Genomic DNA, 19578 nt, shown 5'->3' on the forward strand with positions numbered 1-19578 from the left:
TTCTGATCGACAAACTCAGCGTCTTAGCAACTGAGCCACCGCATCCCTTCACTTAGTATATGAAGTGTAATATGAAGGTGTAGGGTCTGCTTGGGGGGGGTGGACTAGATGACCTACAAGGTCCCTTCAATTCTGTCAATCTGTATCTGAAGTGATTTGCTGAACTACCATGGCCAAAAGTTTGGAAAATTGAGCAGGACTCCCTTAGCAACCGTCTTGCTCAGCAACATATTCTGATCGCAGTTGTAAGTTGAGGAACTTACACCCACAATGAATTTTTGGGTGCAGCAGCCTAAACGTAGCCAGCGCCTCTGCATACTGAGTTCTGTTTAGAATTAAACCATGGGATGGTTGTAAGTGCGAGGACTGGTTGTCCGTCCCTTTGTTCAGCAACATTATCACTTTGGACGGTCACTAAACATATTGCCGTAAATCGAGGACTACCTGTATGCAACCACTTGAAAATTCATTGCAGGTAATCCTCAACTCACAATGAATTGGGATCAGAACAGAAGAGAATAGAATAACAGAGTTGGAAGGGACCTTGTAGGTCATCTAGTCCAACCCACCGCCCAAGGAAGAGAGCAAGAGAGTTCTCAAATGAGTCCCGCTCAATTTTTCAACCTTTTGGCCGTGGTTGTTAAGCCTCTTTGTTAAGTTGTTAAGCAAATCATGAGGTCATTAAGTGAGTCCGGCTTCCAACTTTGCTTGGAAGGCAGCAGGGAAGGTTGCAAATGGCTGCAACCGTCATAAAAACTTTGGCCAAACAGGTAATGACCAATCCCACTTCAGGGCAGGTAGTCCTCAACTTACGACAGTTCATTTAGTGACCATTCAAAGTTACCACGGCACTGAAAAAAGTGACTTAGGACCGACCAGCTTTCACACTTACGACTTTTCCAGCATCTCCATAGTCACGTGATCAAGAGTCAGATGCTTGGCGGCTGGTTCATTATTATTATTTTTTATTTATTTTTTATTGTTTTAATTAAACAAAAACACACAAAAAAAGAATAATAGCAATATAGCAGTAGACTTATATACCGCTTCATAGGCCTTTCAGGCCTCTCTAAGCGGTTTACAGAGAGTCAGCATATTGCCCCCAACAATCTGGGTCCTCATTTTACCCACCTCGGAAGGATGGAAGGCTGAGTCAACCCTGAGCCTGTGAGATTTGAACCGCTGACCTGCTGATCTAGCAGTAGCCTGCAGTGCTGCATTTAACCACTGCGCCACCTTGGCTCTAATAATCTTTTGTTACATCTTGTAGAAAGCGTATCAACTGGTGGTTCCTATTTTTCTACTTGCATTTTTATGTGCTTTCAAACTGCTCGGTCGGCAGAAGCTGGGACAAGTAGCGGGGGCTCACTCCCTTACGTAGCACTGGGGATTCAAACTTCTGAACTGCTGACCTTCTGATCGACAAGCTCAGCGTCTTAGCCACTGAGCCACCGCGTCCATTCACTTAGTATATGAAGTGTAATATGAAATGGTGTAGGGTCTGCTTGGCGGGGGGGGGGTTGGACTAGATGACCTACAAGGTCCCTTCCAACTCTGTCAATCTGTATCCGAAGTGATTTGCTGAACTACCATGGCCAAAAGTTTGGAAAATTGAGCAGGACTCCCTTAGCAACCGTCTTGCTCAGCAACATATTCTGATCGCAGTTCTACTTGCATTTTTACGTGCTTTCGAACTGCTTGGTTGGCAGAAGCTGGGACAAGTCAACGGGAGCTCACGCCATTACGCAGCGCTAGGGATTCGAACCGCCGAACTGTTGACCTTTCTGATCAACAAGCTCAGCGTCTTAGCCCCTGAGCCACCGCCTCCCTGTAATATGCTCCATAGATACACTATTATCCCCTCTCCTTCATGAATGGCCATGAGTTGTGTCTTGAATTTCTGAACTAAACCAAGTGCCTTAAGCCAGGCACCTGCTCCCTTTTCCAGTTTTTTCTCACTGCATTGATTGATATGCAAAAAATACATTGGGGACCCCCGTAGCCCCTTCCTATTTTTCCACCAAATGCATCTCACAGGCTCCCCCTGCTGGAGGTAACAGACATTAACATGGTGGGCTACTGACGGCGCTAGTGCCCTTGGTTTTCAAACACCCCAAAAGTAACATCAGCTTCCACCCACACCCTTGGCAGAAGGTTGACCCATAAGGCAGCCAGAAGACTGAGCTTGAGCAACATACGAAGCTCAAATAAAACAAAACCGAAACGAATCCGGGCAAGGCAAGCCCTCATCGAGCTTCTCATGTGGGAATGCAACTGCAGGGTCCAGTCAACCTGGTTTAAGTGGAGCATGTGAACATAACCTGGCAGCTGAAAGGCAAAAAAAAACCAAACAGCAAACTATGGAACTGTAGGAAGTTATCACCCAGCCCTCTCCCAGAAAAAATGAATTATCCTAGGAAATATTGAAAAGGCAGAATATTTCTCTGGATGTGAAAAGGAAGAAACAGGTTTTAAAAGACAGAATAGCTGCCTGCAGCTTCCTGCCCATCCCCACTTTGTCAATGGGCCATTAAGAAGGCCAAGCTAGTCCACTTTACATAATAAAGGCTTCTCCACTTCAGCCCCAGGGGGGATGGGATTAAAGCATGATAATATTGGCCCTTTACTCAACTGACCACAGGGCATCTGAGAACTCAACCAAACCTGGATTCAAAAGGCAGCCTAGAGAGTTGCCTCTGCATGGCCTCATGGGAGTCTGACAACCAATCAGAATACATTTCTTACACAGGAACAGGAAACAGAGAGGTGGGACTGAACAGGTTATAAAAAGCCTAGCAAGCCCCTCCCTCAGCCCTTCTCTTCTTCTCCCCAACTTTGAAGCATGTGATCACCTTTTCTGTTCAGGACTCAAGCCCTGTGGTCCTGTCCACCATTAAACCATCTTTCCAAGCAGCCTCCGGTGTCTTTTTCCCCACTTGGAGCCGAACCCAGAAGGACATTTCTTTCATCAGAACTATAAGCTTTTTGTTTTATTTTATGCACTTAAAAATGAGCTTGGAGTATATTAAACTTTTCATTATCTTAATTTATCCTAACTGCAATCTTTGTTGCTACTGATTAACATGGTTACCTGTTGGGAGATTTGGGAAAAAAGCATTATTTGCAATTAAACTCTAAACTTAAGATGAATAAAACCTACCTGCTGGGTTTACATCACATGTAAGCCCCAAACAACAATGATTTCACAATCACATCCTGGTTCAGAATAATAGAATGGAATAAAATAGAATAGGAATAGAATATAATAACAGTATTGGAAAGGACCTTGGAGGTCTTCTAGTCCAACCTCCTGCTCAAGCAGGTAACCCTACTACACCATTTCAGACAAACAGTTATCCAATTTCTTCTTAAAAACTTCCAGTATAGAGCATCCACAACTTCTGAAAGCAAGCAGTTCCACTGATTAATTGTCCTCACTATCAAGAAATTTCTCCTTATTTCTAGGTTGTTTCTCTCCTTGATTAGTTTCCACCCATTGCTTCTGCCCTCAAATGGTTTAAAGAATAGGCTGCCCCCCTCTTCTTTGTGGCAGCCCCACACAACTTGCTAAGATGGAGCCTGGCTCCCCTCAATCTGCTGATCCAGAAATCTCCCGACTCTGTTTTCACCCAGCATCCTGTGCAAACACATCCTACTGGGTATCAGGAACCCCAAATGTAGAATCACATTTAAAGAGCCCATCCTAACTTTAGCCTACAAGGGAATTTGCAAAGAATGTTTGTTGTGCTAAAAAAAAACCTGCATCCTCTCCTTTCTACCAGATCTATTTACACCAGAAAGAAACTGCATCCAGTTTTGGTCACCACATTATAAAAAGAGATGTTGAGGCTCTAGAAAGAGTACAGAGAAGAGCAACCAGGATGATCAGGGGACTGGAGACTAAAATATGAAGAACGATTACAGGAACTGGGCATGGCTAGTCTAATGAAGAGAAGGACCAGGGGTGACATGATAGCAGCATTCCAATATTTGAGGGGCTGCCACAGAGAGGAGGGGGTCAAGCTATTCTCCAAAGCACCTGAAGGTCAGACAAGGAACAATGGATGGAAACTGAACAAGGAGAGATTCAACCAAGAAATAAGGAGGAACTTTCTGACAGTGAGAACAATCAACCCATGGAACAGAAGTTGCCTTTGGAACTTTGTGGCAGCTGGAGGCTTTCAAGAAGAGATTGGACTGCCATTTGTCAGAAATGGTGTAGGGTCTCCTGCTTGAGCAGGAGGGGGTGGACTAGATGGCCTATAAGGTCCCTCCCTGAACTGGACCAGCATATCTTCAAAGCATACCAGATTAATAATCTGTTTATCTCCCCCGAACTTTTAAGGGGTTTAGGCAATCTGGTATGCTTTGAAGATATGCCGGTCCAGTTCAGGTGTTCTGATCTGCCCACACATCCATAAAGCCAGGTAGCCACAGAATGTGGTTCCCACATCAATGGATTTTCTTAAGGTAATTCTTGGCAGAGCCAAAATTTGCTGACAACCCCTTCCCCACCGCCACGAAGCTCCCCCTCGAAATGGGGAGGAAATAATTCAGTTTGCTGGAATTGTCCTGTGTCTGCTCCCCAAGGTGAGCATTCAGAAGCAAAGAGTTGCTCTGTGTGTGTGTGTGTGTGTGTTGGTTTGTATCTTAGTAATGCAATGCAAATTGAACCGCTTAGCGTCTACGTCAACGTACATGCAACACAGAAAACGGGTTAGTTCTGCAATCCAGTGAAGCGCGTTGTGGGAACGCCAGTCTTAAAAACGATGATAAAGCGCTCGTCTGTCCCCACTTGGGGAAAGTCTTCACTCCCCCCCCTCCTCCTTGAGGTTTGGCCCCCGTGTGTTGCATGCACAAATAGGTGTCGTCTTTCTTCCGACCGATTGGAGACATTTTTTTTTTTTTAAATGTGCGTAGAACAAATGGAAATGACAGCCGACTTTTCCACGGTGGAAACTGACTGTCTGTGCAAAGCTGGAGGGGCGGGAACTGTTCTTTTGCTGAAACGAGATGGGTTAAATGCTGAGTCAACTCTGCGCTGGATGCTTGGTTCGTAGCTAGCCGGGCGGGCGGGATGGGGGGGGGATCAGCTCCCACCCACCGGAAAGCTGAGTCACCGAGTCCTTCAAACTGCTTTCCATTTTGCCTGCTGCTTTTATTATTATTATTATTGTGGCAACATCGCCATCAAAGCCTGCTGCATAATGCTGCTTAATCTGGCCTCTGGTTGCCTTAAAGGGCGAAATTAGGTCCCCCAAGTGAATGAAAGATAAAATAAAATAAAAAAAATAAAAATTAAGTAGTCCCCCCCCCCCTACTTCCTTTTTCTTACCAGTAGAAAGCTGAACGGCTGGGCAGCTGAATGGCCCAAACTCCTTTATCCGGTGGGCGCAGGTAGTCCTCGACGGATAACCATTCGTTTAGTGACGGATGTTATACGACGGCACTGAAAAAAGTGACTGGTGACCGTTGTTTACACAACCACGCGGCATCCCCATGGTTCATGTCATCAAAATTCAGATGCTTGGCAACTGGCATGTATTTTATGACGGTTGCAATGTCGGGAAGAGTGGGGGGTGTCATGTTTCGCGACCTTATCAATGGGGAAGCCAGATTCACTTAACAACTGCATTACTAATTTAACAACTGCAGTGATTCACTTAACAATGGTGGCAAGAAAGAACATCTTCTTAAAAACTTCCAGTGTTGGGGCATTCATAACTTCTGGAAGCAAGTTGTTCCACTGATTAACTGTTCTGCCAGGAAATTTCTCCTCAGTTCTAAGTTGCTTCTCTCCTTTATTAGTTTCCACCCATTGCTTCTTGTTCTACCCTCAGGTGCTTTGGAGAATAGCTTGACTCCCTCTTCTTTGTAGCAACCCCTGAGATATTGGAACACTGCTATCATGTCTCCCCCAGTCCTTCTTTTCATTAAACTAGACATACCCAGTTCCAGCAACCGTTCTTCACATGACTGACCGAAGATCACCCAGGTGGCTTTGTGCCTAAGGTGGCACTAGAACTCTCTCTCTCCTTGTGATTAGCACAATGTCATTCGGACAGCTTTACTAAGGTGGAACTAGAACTCACAAGACTCCTGATGATTGGCCCAGTCATTCAGTTGGCTTTGTGCCTGAGGAACTCTGAGTCTGCTAGTGATTGGTCCGGGCTGGGTGGTTGGGGGTTCCTGCTGGCATTACTACCGGTTTAGTGCCCAAATTTTTTGGCCTGTCCATGCGCACATTTGCACTTAAAAAGGTTTACACATGCACACACCATTAAAATCGATGAAGATTGTTCTGCGCCTGTGCAGAACAGACAATAAAGATGGCGGTGCCCAGGATAGAACTGGTACGGTGTCTGCCCGAGTTATTACCTATTCGGCCGAACCGGTAGGAACCCACCTCTGGATTGATCCAAAGTCACCCAATGTGGCTTTGTGCCCGAGTGTGAGTGGAATAATCTCTTGATTTCTAGCCTGGTGCCTTAACTAATACACTACCTTGGTTAAAATCATGCGTGGCACGACAAAACCACGCTCGACTAAAGCGCGCCCGATTAAACCGCATCGCTGACGTCATCAACAGGGCGACAACAGCGAGCGCGGAGAAAGAAGGGCGCTTTAAATAGCGCTTTGAAAGCAAGCCGATTCAACTTAAGGTAAGGGTTAGGTTTAGGGTTAGGTTAAGGGTTAGGGTTAGGTTTAGGGTTAGGGTAAGGTTTAGGGTTAGGTTTAGGATTAGGTTTAGGAGGGTTAGGTTTAGGGGTTAATTTTAGGTTTAGCGTTTACAGCGTGCTTCTGTCTCCGCGCTGTTGTCGCCCTGTGATGACGTCAGCTACGCGGTTTCGTCAAGCGCGCTTTAGTCGAACGCAGTTTTGTGGTGGAACCAAAATCATGATCCTCAGGATAGTCTCTTTATCCTTTGCCTTTCCCTAGCGATTCACACCTGCTTTGAACCTTGAACTTTCAACACAGAACGGGAGTCCATCCTCAAGTTACAAAAATCTCTGGGCACCTTTGCTAGAACCTGGTGCCTTTTTCATTCCCAACTTCCCCAAAATAAGCAGAAGCCCTTCCGGATCTCCTCTCTTCATCTTTCCTTCCCCCTTCAAACTCCACTCTATTGGTATTTAGATTAAAAGAGACAAGACCAGCCTTGATGGATTTGCCCATTTAATAATTCTTGATTTTATATTCCCGGCGCGCAGAACTGAGGAACATCATCCAAACCTCGGCTCGTCATAGAAAACAGCGCAAAGCAAAACGATTCGTTGGGACTGGGCATGCCGCGGACGAGCGCCAGCTTCTGCCGCTCGTCCTGAGCTTGATGATAAGAAAAATAGGGTTGGCAAGCAGCCCACTTGGCAAGGAAGCCATCAGCCAAATACGGTAGGTTGTTTTTTTTGGCAACAACCCCCTCGGGGATGGGCCTTCCACCTCCAAGCCTTGTTATGTCAAGAGGCAAGATCTCAGCAATTCCAAAATGAATGCAGAAGCAGTCATTAACATCAATCATAATCTTGTAGGATTAAAACACCATCTGCCATTCGGTAGATGTCCGACTTGAAAGGAACGGTTCCAGCAAAATTGAGGGCTTAGTCCTCCAGTCTGTATTCACTGGTATTGGCCTAGAAATGTCTGCACCGAGAGGTTTTCTTGATTCAGCCCCATCTCGGCTCCTGCAAAGGCCCGCTTGCATGTCAATTAAATCTCTCGTTCCCTACTCGGGTGTTTTAAGCTGTGCGGACTTAAGATGGCAACTTTAAGAGGTGTGGACAGAATTCTGGGAGTTGAAGTCCACACCTCTTAAAAGTTGCTAAGGTTGAGAAGTTAAGGTAAGTAACTCTACACCAGTGTTTCTCAACCTTGGCAACTTGAAGATGTCTGGACTTCAACTCCCAGAATTCCCCAGCCAGCATTCGCTGGCTGGGGAATTCTGGGAATTGAAGTCCAGACATCTTCAAGTTGCTAAGGTTGAGAAACACTGCTCTACACAGCCGATAATGAAGTTTAAACTTCGTTATCGGCAAGAAAACGGAAGCTTCGAGGCTATTCAGAAGCAGGTGATTTGAAATGTTCCAGGACATTGACAACGGCTAAAAAGATATTGCGGATGAAGCTAAATGCGGTCAATATTTTCAATGGAAAGCCCCAAAACTGGCTTGGTTATCTATGTCCTGTAACCCCAGCATTCCACAGTTCGAATCCTGAAGCAAAGACTGCCAAATGAGGTTGACGGACAACGAATAATAGAATTCTAAAAAATTTTAAAAATCCCCAGCTCCTATCATTTAGGTAAGATGCTTTTCCCCTCACAGTAATTATTGCTTTAAGTTTGCAAACCAGCAAGGCAAGTTTGGGAGTTCGGTGACTCCCAGTGCAAGAGATAAATTCAGCCAACCCTGCGTTCTGTAGATGGGTTTGGATTACAAGGCCCAAAACTCCCCCGGAATTCCGGGGTTGGAGTCTCAAAGCTACAGGAGAGCAACCCAAAGGACTGTTTAATCTCTCTTTCAAAGCTGGAAGGGTGATCAAAGCAGCTTTTTGCGGAGACATCTACTCTGGACATGCCTCCCTAGAGCAAGAATTTGCCCAGAGGGGGATCCTCTTGAGACCACGGACATCCTTTGAGACCACGTGCCTCAGGCGATCGGATGTCCCTCAACCCACAATTGGGATGCTTGTTTCTAATAGCACGTCTCAAAAACCGTGGCGACTTTAAGATGGGTGGACTTCAACTCCCAGAATCCCCCCCCTTCCCCGCCAGCATGGGCGACTGGGGAACTCTGGGAGTTGAAGTCCGCTTGTTTTAAAAGTTGCCAAAGTTGAGACACTGCTCCAGTATATAACCGTTGTGAACAGCAGGGTCCTAATTGCTTGCCGCAAGGGGCAGCTGAGTGGGGAGGAGGCCACCCCCCTCCCTAGGCCTGATAGAGGGGAACCGCACGGTCTATGTCAGCCCGGCAGATGGGGCAGGAAGAGTTGGGCAAGGCCTGGAAACAATGGAAGCACAAGCAGATGTGGCCACAGGGAAGCAGGACGCACTCGCGTGGGTTGCTCAAGCACACCACGCAGGTGTTGGCGGGCAGCTCTTCGTCCTGGTGATTCCTCAGGTACTCTTCAAATTCCTGCCGTTGCTCCTCCCGCTCCCGATTCAGCTGGCGGATCCGGTAGGCTCGATGAAGGGACCTTAGGATAACCACCGCAGCCACCAAGCCGCACACCAAGGCTGTCCATTTCCAGAAGCTGCTGGCCGACTGCAGACCGGATAGCAAGGTCTGCCAATCCTCCAGGCACAGGAAATAGCCGGCTCCGTTCGAAGGGGGCTGCAGGCAGAGGGTACCGTCCGGGCGCTGGGCCAGCTCGCCGATGCCGGTCAGGCTGCTGCCTACCAAGAGCATCTCTTCCGTCTCCAGGAAGCCCTTGGGCTTCTCCCCGCTGAGGTAGTGGCTGAGGAGGTCTTTGAAGCCATGGGAGGTCTGCTGGAAGCGTTCGTAGACGGTCTCCAGGGGCAGGTCAATCGCCTGGAGGGGCAATTCCACGCTTACCCCTCCTGCCGCTTTGTCGGCGGAGGCGAGGACAAAGGGGACTGTGTGCAGCTGCTCCAGCACCACCCGTTCACTGTCGGTCCTGCAACGACAGGAAAGCAATTGGAGGGGAGGCCGCAGCAAAGGTCTCCTGATCTGAAGCCCAGATTTACCTTGCCCAGAGACAGCCGTAACAGGAGCACAGGGCTGAAAACCACTTAGGGCAGGGGTCGGCAACCTTAAACACTCAAAGAGCCACAAAGGTCCTCACCAGAATCCCCTCCCCATTCAATTCTGGAGCCAACCGGAAGTCCAGTTCCCCCACCATAGAGTCTGCTCCTAGTGCGGCACCCTTTTCCTTCTGCCGACTGGAAGTCCAGTTCCCCCACCATAGAGTCTCCTCCTAGTGCGGCATCCTTTTCCTTCTGCCGACTGGAAGTCCAGTTCCCCCACCATAGAGTCTCCTCTTAGTGTGGCATCCTTTTCCTTCTGCCGACTGGAAGTCCAGTTCCCCCACCATAGAGTCTCCTAGAGCGGCATCCTTTCCTTCTGCCGACTGGAAGTCCAGTTCCCCCACCATAGAGTCTCCTCCTAGTGCGGCATCCTTTTCCTTCTGCCGACTGGAACTCTAGTTCCCCCACCATAGTCTCTCCTCCTAGCATGGCGTCCTTTTTCCTCTACCTGTCCTAACCGAAAGCTCTATCAATTGTGGAGCCAACCAACGACAGGGAGCCGCAGCAGAGGGATGAAAGAGCCACATGCGGCTCCAGAGCCATGGGTTGCTGACCCCTCACTTAGGGGAAGGCATTAAACACAGTAGTCCAATACCTCATGTTGTCTTGTAGCTTATGTGTTTATCTATCACCCTTAATGTTTTTTATAAATCACTGAAGGCAGCATATGTGCCTCATACTCCTCCTCCCTATTTACCACAGAACAATTCTGTGAGGTGGGTGGGACTGACAGAGGGACTAGCTCACAACCAACATAGCAGTTTTCATGTCTATGGTGGGACTAGAACTCACACCATCTTGGTGATTGGCCAAAAATTACCCAGCTGGCTTTCATGCCAAGGGCAGGACTGGAAATCAGTCTTCAGTTTTCTAAGCTGGTGCCATAACTACTAGATCGAACTGGCTCTCTTATTCCTTGACAGAGGGGGGAAATGTTTTGTTTTGGACACGTAATGAACTTCCCTTGCAGCCTGAACAACAAATGGAGCTGCCCCTTGCTCTTTTCCTTTCTTTCTCCCTTTAGATCATTCTATTATAGAGGTGGGGAACTGTGGGCCCTTTAGGCCTCCTGGACTTCAACTCCCAGAATTCCTGAGCCAGCCAACTAGGCTGGCTCAGGAATTCTGGGAGTTGAAGTCCACGAGGCCTAAAGGGCCCATAATTATCCACCCGTTTTAATATCTCCATCCACCTGTTGAAGCTTGTGTTGATCTTTCAAATCGGATCGATGTCTGCCCGAGACACCTGCACACATTGACCCTCAGCTTTGGGATGACATGACACAGGAAACATTAACCAGGTCAGAATTATTACAGACCCCAGAGACAGCCAAGGCTACCCCTGTGTCTACCCTAAGCAAATGCCTAAATTTGGGTGCTTCTTATACACCAAATGTAGCCCCGCCCACCCGCCAGCCCCCACCCTTTGGCCTCTGCCTCCCAGCAATTTGCCTCCTTGCAGTAAACAGTGAACAGCCTGTTTCAGTTTCGGTTTCAGCACAGCCTGATTAGCACAAGCAGCTGATTGTTGATTGGATCAGCCTCCCGACCATCAGCTGTTTCAGACTGCAGGGATTGCCATTGCCTATTGCCGCCTCCGCCTGCCCCATTTTTGGCCTCCGCATGCCCCATTTTCTGCCCATTCTGATCCACCCCGCATGGAACGGGCAGAAAATGGGGCACGTAAAGGCCAAAAACGGGATGCAGAGGCTGAAAATGGGGCGCACGGAGGCAGCAATAGGCAATGGCAATCCCTGAAGCCTGAAACAGCCGATCCAAACAACAATCAGCTCCTGGTGCTAATCAGGCTATGCTGAAACTGAAACTGAAATGGGCTGTTCACTGTTTGCTGCAAGGAGGCAAATTGCTGGGAGGCAGAGACAGATTTTCTTTTTCTCGTCTTCCTTCCCGGAAGCTAGGTGCGTCTTATACTTTGGAGAGTCTTATACTCTGAAAAATACGGTAAATGTGAGGCTACTGCCTACTCCCTCAGCCCTCTTGCTTCTTCTCCAAAGGGTTGCTCACCAGCTTCGGGCCAGGCTGTTCCAGACCAACCGATGCTCCTTCAGGATCAGTCTCTCAATCACCCCCTGTAGCTCCTTGTGGTATGGGCTGGTGAGGGCAGCTTCGACCGGTTGGACCACTCCTGAAATGATAGGCATGGAAAACTGTTGCAACTGGCAAGTCCTTGAGCTTTGAAAGGGGTCCATTTCAAGCCCAGAAAACCCTTCTAAGTAGTGCAAATTTACCACGGCACCGGAAAAAAGTGACGTAGGACCATTTTTCACACTTATCACCGTTGCAGCATCTACAGGGTCACATGATTTACATTCAGCTGCTTGACAGCTGACTCACAGTTATGACGGTTGCAGGGTTCAGGAGTCCTTTTGCAACCTTCTGACAAGCAACGTCAACGGAGAACCCAGATTCACTTAACAACTGTGTTACTAATTGAATAACGGCAGTGATTTCCTTAACGAATGCAGCAAAAAGAGTCGTAAAACAGGACAAATTCACTTAGCAAATGTTTCACTTAAACCACATAAATTCAAAAAAGTAGGGTTTTACATTTAGGCAAGAAAAACGAAATGCACAAGTACAGTATATGTGGCACTTTTGCTCAATAGCACTAACTGTGAGAGGGATCTTGGAGTCCTAATGGACAACCATTTAAATAGGAGCCAGCCGTGTGCAGCAGCTGCCAAAAAAGCCAACACAGTTCTAGGCTGCATAAACAGAGGGATAGAATCAAGATCACGTGAAGGGTTAATACCACTTTATAATGTCTTGGTAAGGCCACACTTGGAATACGGCATTCAGTTTTGGTCGCCACGATGTAGAAAAGATATGGGGACTCTAGAAAGAGTGCAGAGAAGAGCAACAAAGATGATTAGGGGACTGGAGGCTAAAACATATGAAGAACGGTTGCTGGAACTGGGTATGTCTAGTTCAATGAAAAGAAGGACTAGGGGAGACATGATAGCAGTCTTCCAATATCTCAGGGGCTGCAACAAAGAAGAGGGAGTCAAACTATTCTCCAAGGCACCTGAGGGTAGGACAAGAAGCAATGGATGGAAACTAATCAAGGAGAGAAGCAACTTAGAACTGAGGAGAAATTTCCTGAGAGTTAGAACAATTAATCAGTGGAACAGAAGTTGCCTCCAGAAGCTGTGAATGCCCCAACACTGGAAGTCTTTAAGAAGATGTTGGATAGCCATTTGTCTGAAATGGTATAGGGTTTTCTGCCTAGGCACGGGGTTGGACTAGAAGACCTCCAAGGTCCCTTCCAACTCTGCTATTGTATTGTATTAAATTGTGGTTGTAAGTTGAGGACTACCTGTGTATAAAGGTGTGTTCTGACCGATTATATACTTTACTGTTCCAGCTATTAAATATCTTAACACTGTCCCTCTCTTTGAAGTAGCTAGTTCTTTCCCTAGAGATTAGATCAGGCCATGCTTCGGTGTTTGAAAAGGAATCAAGACCTGGAGTCGCCCCCCCCCTTTAAATCTTTGGGGACTGGATGTATTTCATTCTGATCCTTCCTGCAAAGGAAGTATTTATAGAGATTTAATTGTTTAGTGGTAGCCAGAGGATTTAGATTATGAACGTCTGTCTATTGTTATAACCTTAAAAACTGGGTCTGTGTGTGCTGCTTGGAATCCGTTCAGACTGAAGGGGGACATAACCCCGAGCAAGTGAATTAAAAATTGGCCTGTATTGTAGTATTAAGAACACTGGGTGTGATATACATGTAGTCCTCAACTTACGACCAGAATTGAGCCCAAAATTTTACGAATTATTTAGCCACGGTTAAATGACTTACAAAGTGCGTCTAGTCAAGGCGATGGTTTCCCCAGTTGCAATGGATGGCTGTGAAAGTTGGACCATAAGAAAGGCTGAGTGCCAAAGAATGGAGGCCTTTGAACTCTGGTGCTGGAGAAGACTCCTGCATTGAGTCCCTTGGACTGCAAGGCCATCCAACCGGTCAGTCCTAGAGGAGATCAACCCTGACTGCTCTTTAGAAGGCCAGATCCTGAAGAGGAAACTCAAGTACTTTGGCCACCTCATGAGCAAGCGGATGGCTTTCTTTATAGTTGCAAGTTTGCCTGTCGCGAAGAAGGCAACTCTGAGTCGCAATAGAACGACGAGCTCTTTTAACAATCAATGGTATATTTTCCCATTGCAGATTCTTGTTAATTCCTCGGTGGGCGTTTAGCAAGGATAACTGCTGCCGCATTCACAGTGATAAATGGAAAAGGAAGGGATTGAAGAATTGGCCTGGTGGCTTCCCTGTTCAAATCTTGGCGAACCCGTTTGCTGAATTCTTACCTTCAAGGACAACGTAGGGGAGGCAGTTGCTCCCTGCGGCAGACAGAATGCTGGGAAGGCTTGAATCAACGTGGAGCTTCGGAGCCCCCTGCAATAATGAGGGTGGGGAGTGAAAATGTAAATATAAGAGGAAATAGCAGAACCTATACAGAATCAAGGTGACTTGGAACCTCAAACGTTTGCTTATTCACATATTTACCAAGGAAACTCCCAAACCACTGCTCATTGCTGGAGTACTGCAATGTGCTCTACATGGGGCTGCCCTTGAAGAGCATTCGGCGACTTCAGCTGGTCCAGAATGCGGCCGCGCGAGCGATCGTGGGTGCACCTCGTTTCACCCACGTAACACCTATCCTCCGCGAGCTGCACTGGCTGCCTGTTGATCTCCGGGTGCGCTTCAAGGTGCTGGTTGTCACCTACAAAGCCCTTCATGGTATTGGATCTGGGTACTTGAGAGACCGCCTACTGCCAATTACCTCCACTAGACCAATAAGATCGCATCGATTAGGCCTCCTCCGAATCCCATCAGCCAGCCAGTGTCGACTGGCAACTACCCGGAGGAGAGCCTTCTCGGTGGCTGCTCCAACCCTCTGGAACGAACTCCCCGTGGAGATCCGGACCCTCACCACCCTCCAGACCTTCCGCGCTGCCCTTAAAATCTGGCTGTCCCAGCAGGCCTGGGGCTAAGGACTTTAACCCCACCCGAATGGTATGACTGTTGTGCTTTTTTAACAATGTACTGTCTTCTTGTTGTAAATTGTTCGTCTTCCCCTCCCCCTGAAATGTGAGCCGCCCTGAGTCCCCTCAGGGAAAAGGGCGGCATACAAATAAAGTATACGAATACTGCCGTATACGAACTTAAGCACGTTTGTTTAGCAACTGGCACACTCCTGGGTGAATGACCAGAACTGCACATTGCATGAAGCTGTTTCCTTCTGTCTGCTCTGAATTAAGATCACTTAAATAAGGAACGCGCTCTACATGGGGCTGCCCTTGAAGAGTGTTCGAAGACTTCAGTTAGTCCAGAATGCAGCCGCGCGAGCGATTGTGGGTGCACCCAGGTACACCCACGTCACACCTATCCTCCGCGAGCTGCACTGGCTTCCAATTGGTCTCCGGACCCGCTTCAAGGTGCTGGTCGTTACCTATAAAGCTCTACATGGCATCGGACCTGGGTACCTGAGAGACCGCGTCCTGCCGATTATCTCCCAGAGACCGATTAGATCTCACAGGTTAGGTCTCCTCCGGATTCCATCTGCCGGCCAATGCCGGCTGGCGACTCCCCGGGGGAGAGCCTTCTCTGTTGGAGCTCCAGCCCTCTGGAATGACCTCCCCGTGGAGATCCGGACCCTTACTACCCTCCCGGCCTTCCGCAAAGCCACCAAGTCCTGGCTGCTCCAGCAGGCCGGGGGAGTGGGGGCTGTGAAATATCCAGCCCCACGGAAATTGTGAATGTTGCGTCTTTTTTTAAAGTGTTGTCTTTGTCTATTTATCCCCCTTCCCTTGTCTGTTGTGAGTTGCCCGGAGTCCTCCGGGAGTGGGCGGCATACAAGACAAATAAAATGAAATGAAAAATAAGGATAAATAAGGGGGGAAAAATTCTGCCTCTGCTTATGAGTCTTATGAGTATGAGTAGTTTATTTATATGCCGCCCTTTTCCCTGGGGGGACTCAGGGCGGCTTACAATTCGAAAGGAGGGGAAAACAAACAAATTAACACATAAGACAGTACATCATTAAAAGCACAACATTCATACAATTCGGGTGGGTTACGGTCTTTAACCCCAGGCCTGACGGGATAGCCAGATTTTAAGGGCTGTGCGGAAGGTCTGGAGGGTGGTGAGGGTACGAATCTCCACGGGGAGATCGTTCCATAGGGTCGGAGCTGCCACCGAGAAGGCTCTCCTCCGCGTGGTTGCCAGTCGACATACTGCCTACAGTATTCATCTGGCTAGCCTCCTTAGCAAACAGCCTGGTCAGCACCAGCAGCTGATTGGCGGGTGGATCGGCCTCCCGAAATACCCCCAATCAGCTGTTCCCAGAGGTGAACCTTAGCAACAGGTTCGCTGGTTGTGAGTGAGCGAGAGCACGTTTGATTTGCCTGTGCCCCGCTGGGGTCGATGCGCAGCTTCAAAAACACAGCTGATTGCCGCAGGGAGCTCCAGCCAGTACAGCAGGAGACGTGCCAAACCGGTCAGACAAGGCAGCAGCTGTTCCGGGTTGCCATTTTGGCCTCTGCGCCTCGCGTTTTCAGCCTCCAAATGTTCAAGGCTGTGGGGATCGCCAAAGCACATTGCCGCCGATTGCCGCCTGAAAATGCGACGCGCAGACACAAATAACGTGATGCGTGGAGGAGATCGGCTGCGATGCGCTCTGGCAATTCCCTCAGCCTTGAACGGGTCTCAAACGGAGCGTTTGGAGGCTGAAAACGCGAGGTGCAGAGGCCAAAAACGCAAGCCACGGAGGGGGCGATGGTCTGTGGCAATCCCTGCAGCCCGGAACAGGCGTAAAACGCAACACAGCCAAAGGGTTGGGGGCCGGCAGGTGGGCAGGGCTATATTCAGTGTATAAGACACACCCAAATTTTCAGCCTCTTTTTGGGGGGGAGAAAGTGTGTCTTATGCTCCGAAAAATGCGGTACTACTTAATTAAACAATATTAAATTAAATTAATTAATTAATTTAATTTAAACAATACATCAATGTCTGTTGTGGCCCAGCAGGAGCCGTTGGAGCTGCCACCAGACTCTGACAGCGAGGGGCCCTATGAGTCTGCTTTGGAGGATGTGGAGGACCCTGGATAGGGTTCCCACTCCGCGCAGGGCGCAAAAGGCTGGTTGGCCACCAGGAGGCGCCTGAGCCTTGGACCAATGGGGAGGAGACAAGGGAGTGTGATCCAGACGTCAGCAGTGGGGAGGAGCCAAGGGAGTTGTTCCTAGATGCCCGGCACCGGAGATCTAATAGGCGTAAGAAACAATTACGCAATTACAGAAGGTAATTGCACTCAGCTGGTGGTCATTAGGCTCCTCTCCAGACTATAAAAAGACTGCTTGTGCACACGCTCCTTTTTGCAGAAGTCAACGCAGGAACTAAAGTTGGAGAACATTATGGCGAGCTTGGCAGGCTGGATTGCTGCCACGGCTTATCTGTGCTGGATTGCTGCCCAAGCTTGTCTGTGACGGTTTGCTGCCAAGGACCTGTCTGTCTGTTAATTAAATGCTGTAATTTATCTTTGGCTCGGAGTGTGTGTTGGGGTGGGACGAGGGGGGTCAGAACAATGTCATACCTGGATTTTGGACACCACCTTGGCCTTCTTCCTGTGCAGGTAATAAAAGAGGCCAGAGAAAGCCAGGCTTGAACCCAAACAGATCGCTTCTCCTATTGTAAAAGGAAAAGTATCCATCGAAGCTCAGGCTGGAAGAAAAAAGAAAAAAAAAAAACACCAAGAACTCAGCTATCAGCCAGGAATGGAATAGTAAGATATCTCAGAGTCCACTAGGATGCTTGTTGACCAATGTCAGGAAAGTCCTTGACTTATAATAATTCATTTAGTGACCGTTCAAAGTTACAACATCATGTTATAGCCCGCGCAGCCAGCGGATCTAGCAGCAGATTCGGACAGTGAGGAGGTTGGGGAGGAACCTGGGCCAGTCCTGGAGTCTGATGAGGGCAATATACATTTACAGTTAAATTTTCTGCAATATACATTTACTATTAAATTTTCTTCAATATACATTTACTGTTAAATTTTCTGCAATATACATTTACTACTAAATTTTCTTCAATATACATTTACTGTTAAATTTTCTGCAATATACATTTACTATTAAATTTTCTTCAATATACATTTACTGTTAAATTTTCTGCAATATACATTTACTACTAAATTTTCTTCAATATACATTTACTGTTAAATTTTCTGCAATATACATTTACTATTAAATTTTCTTCAATATACATTTACTGTTAAATTTTCTGCAATATACATTTACTACTAAATTTTCTTCAATATACATTTACTGTTAAATTTTCTGCAATATACATTTACTATTAAATTTTCTTCAATATACATTTACTGTTAAATTTTCTGCAATATACATTTACTATTAAATTTTCTTCAATATACATTTACTGTTAAATTTTCTCCAATGTACATTTATTATTAAATTTTCTCCAATGTACATTTACTACTGAATTTTCTTCAATATACATTTACTATTACATTTTCTGCAATGCACATTTACTATTAAATTTTCTGCAATGCACATTTACTATTAAATTTAACCTTCCTGCTGACAAAAGCACAGAAGGCAGCTCGGAACAACAATCAAGGAAAATAAAAATAAATACAATAACGCCAGTTTATTTAAAATCAAGGCGAAATTAAAAGTTTGGGGGAAGAGAGAGAGAGGTCTTTCCCCCATCCCTTGGGTCTGCCTGGCGCCTCTAATGAGTCATCAGCAGCACCCTCTGCTCATGCTCAGAGGCACCTTTGTTTTAAAGATTTCCAGAGGCGGGAAGTTTACTTACCAGGCTACTTACAAGGGCACAAAAGTGATTAACGACCATCCACGACCCGAAGCTTGGTTCCCCTTTCACTTTCACAATCAGCCGTAGCGGGGCATGGTGGACGGATTAACGTGACGCGAAGGCGCATGGGAAACAAAGTTCCTAAAGCCGGTTAAGGCAGCTTGGCTTCTCTAGGCCTTCTCGCTTTGAAAACGACAACTCCCGGCATGCCTTCTTCCTCTTTATCGTTCTTGCGAGGACTTTTTTTAGGAGGCGGCGGCGACGGCGGCCATAAGCATTTGCGGTCGTTGGAAACTACGAATCCCATCAGGCATCGGGGCACGTTCTTTGCATCTGCGGCTATGGAGAAAAGCCACGTAGGCTGTCGCTCCAATGGGGATGGCATTAGGCGTTTGCTAAAAGGGGCTGTTGGGTTCTGTGATTTATTTATTTTTTAAGCTCCTTTTGTTTTAGACCTTTCAGTACTAAAAAATGTCTTGGGCTCCTGAATGACAGGCAGGTTGACATGGACATTGAGTCTTTACTGATTAGTCCTTGGGCCATATCAAAGTTCCAGAAAGAATGTATTACTAACATTTGATAAAAGCAATTTAAAATGGAATTGGAATAAAATACGATTTAAAGTGGAATTGGAATAAACTACGATTTAAAGTGGAATTGGAATAAAATACTGTAGGAAGTTAGCACCCAGCCCTCCCCTAGAAAAATGAAACATCCTAGGAAACATTGAAAAGGCAGAATATTACATTTCCCTGGATGTGAAAAGAGAGAAATATGTTTTTATAGACAGAGTAGCTCCCTGCAGCTTCCTGCCCCCACCCCCTTTGTCAATGCGCCACTAAAGCCTGATATAGTCTACTTTACATAATAAAGGTATCAGCTTGTCACAGAAACTCCCCACATGGCATCTGAGAATTCAACCAAACTTGGGGTTCAAAATACAGCCTAGAGCAGTG

The 19578-nt window shown here is 47.1% G+C and overlaps 1 protein-coding gene across 1 annotated transcript; it reads right to left on the reverse strand.

Annotated features, from left to right (window-relative positions):
• Positions 1-7159: 7159 nt before the first annotated feature.
• Positions 7160-18757, reverse strand: LOC106540207 (mitochondrial ubiquitin ligase activator of nfkb 1-A). The gene is made up of 5 exons (XM_087725124.1): positions 18623-18757; positions 17379-17506; positions 14095-14182; positions 11788-11908; positions 7160-9633 (listed from the first exon to the last, which is right to left on the reverse strand). The coding sequence occupies exons 2-5, from the start codon at positions 17493-17495 to the stop codon at positions 8925-8927; spliced, it is 1035 nt and encodes a 344-aa protein (XP_087581250.1). The 5' UTR covers positions 17496-17506; positions 18623-18757; the 3' UTR covers positions 7160-8924.
• Positions 18758-19578: the final 821 nt, after the last annotated feature.

The sequence above is a fragment of the Thamnophis sirtalis genome, unplaced genomic scaffold (genome assembly GCF_051295495.1).
Source record: "Thamnophis sirtalis isolate CommonGarterSnake01/CBP01778 unplaced genomic scaffold, rThaSir2_p1.2 scaffold_11, whole genome shotgun sequence".
Classification (NCBI taxonomy): Eukaryota; Metazoa; Chordata; class Lepidosauria; order Squamata; family Natricidae; genus Thamnophis; species Thamnophis sirtalis.

What these genes read in the sequence shown, in the direction of transcription:
- LOC106540207 (XM_087725124.1), bottom strand. Translation starts at nt 17,495, where the DNA reads ATGGATACTTTTCCTTTTACAATAGGAGAAGCGATCTGTTTGGGTTCA. An exon ending in CCCCTACGTTGTCCTTGAAG is followed by an intron (nt 11,909 to 14,094) that starts GTAAGAATTCAG and finishes CTATCATTTCAG; the next exon opens with GAGTGGTCCAACCGGTCGAA. An exon ending in AACAGCCTGGCCCGAAGCTG is followed by an intron (nt 9,634 to 11,787) that starts GTGAGCAACCCT and finishes CTGTCGTTGCAG; the next exon opens with GACCGACAGTGAACGGGTGG.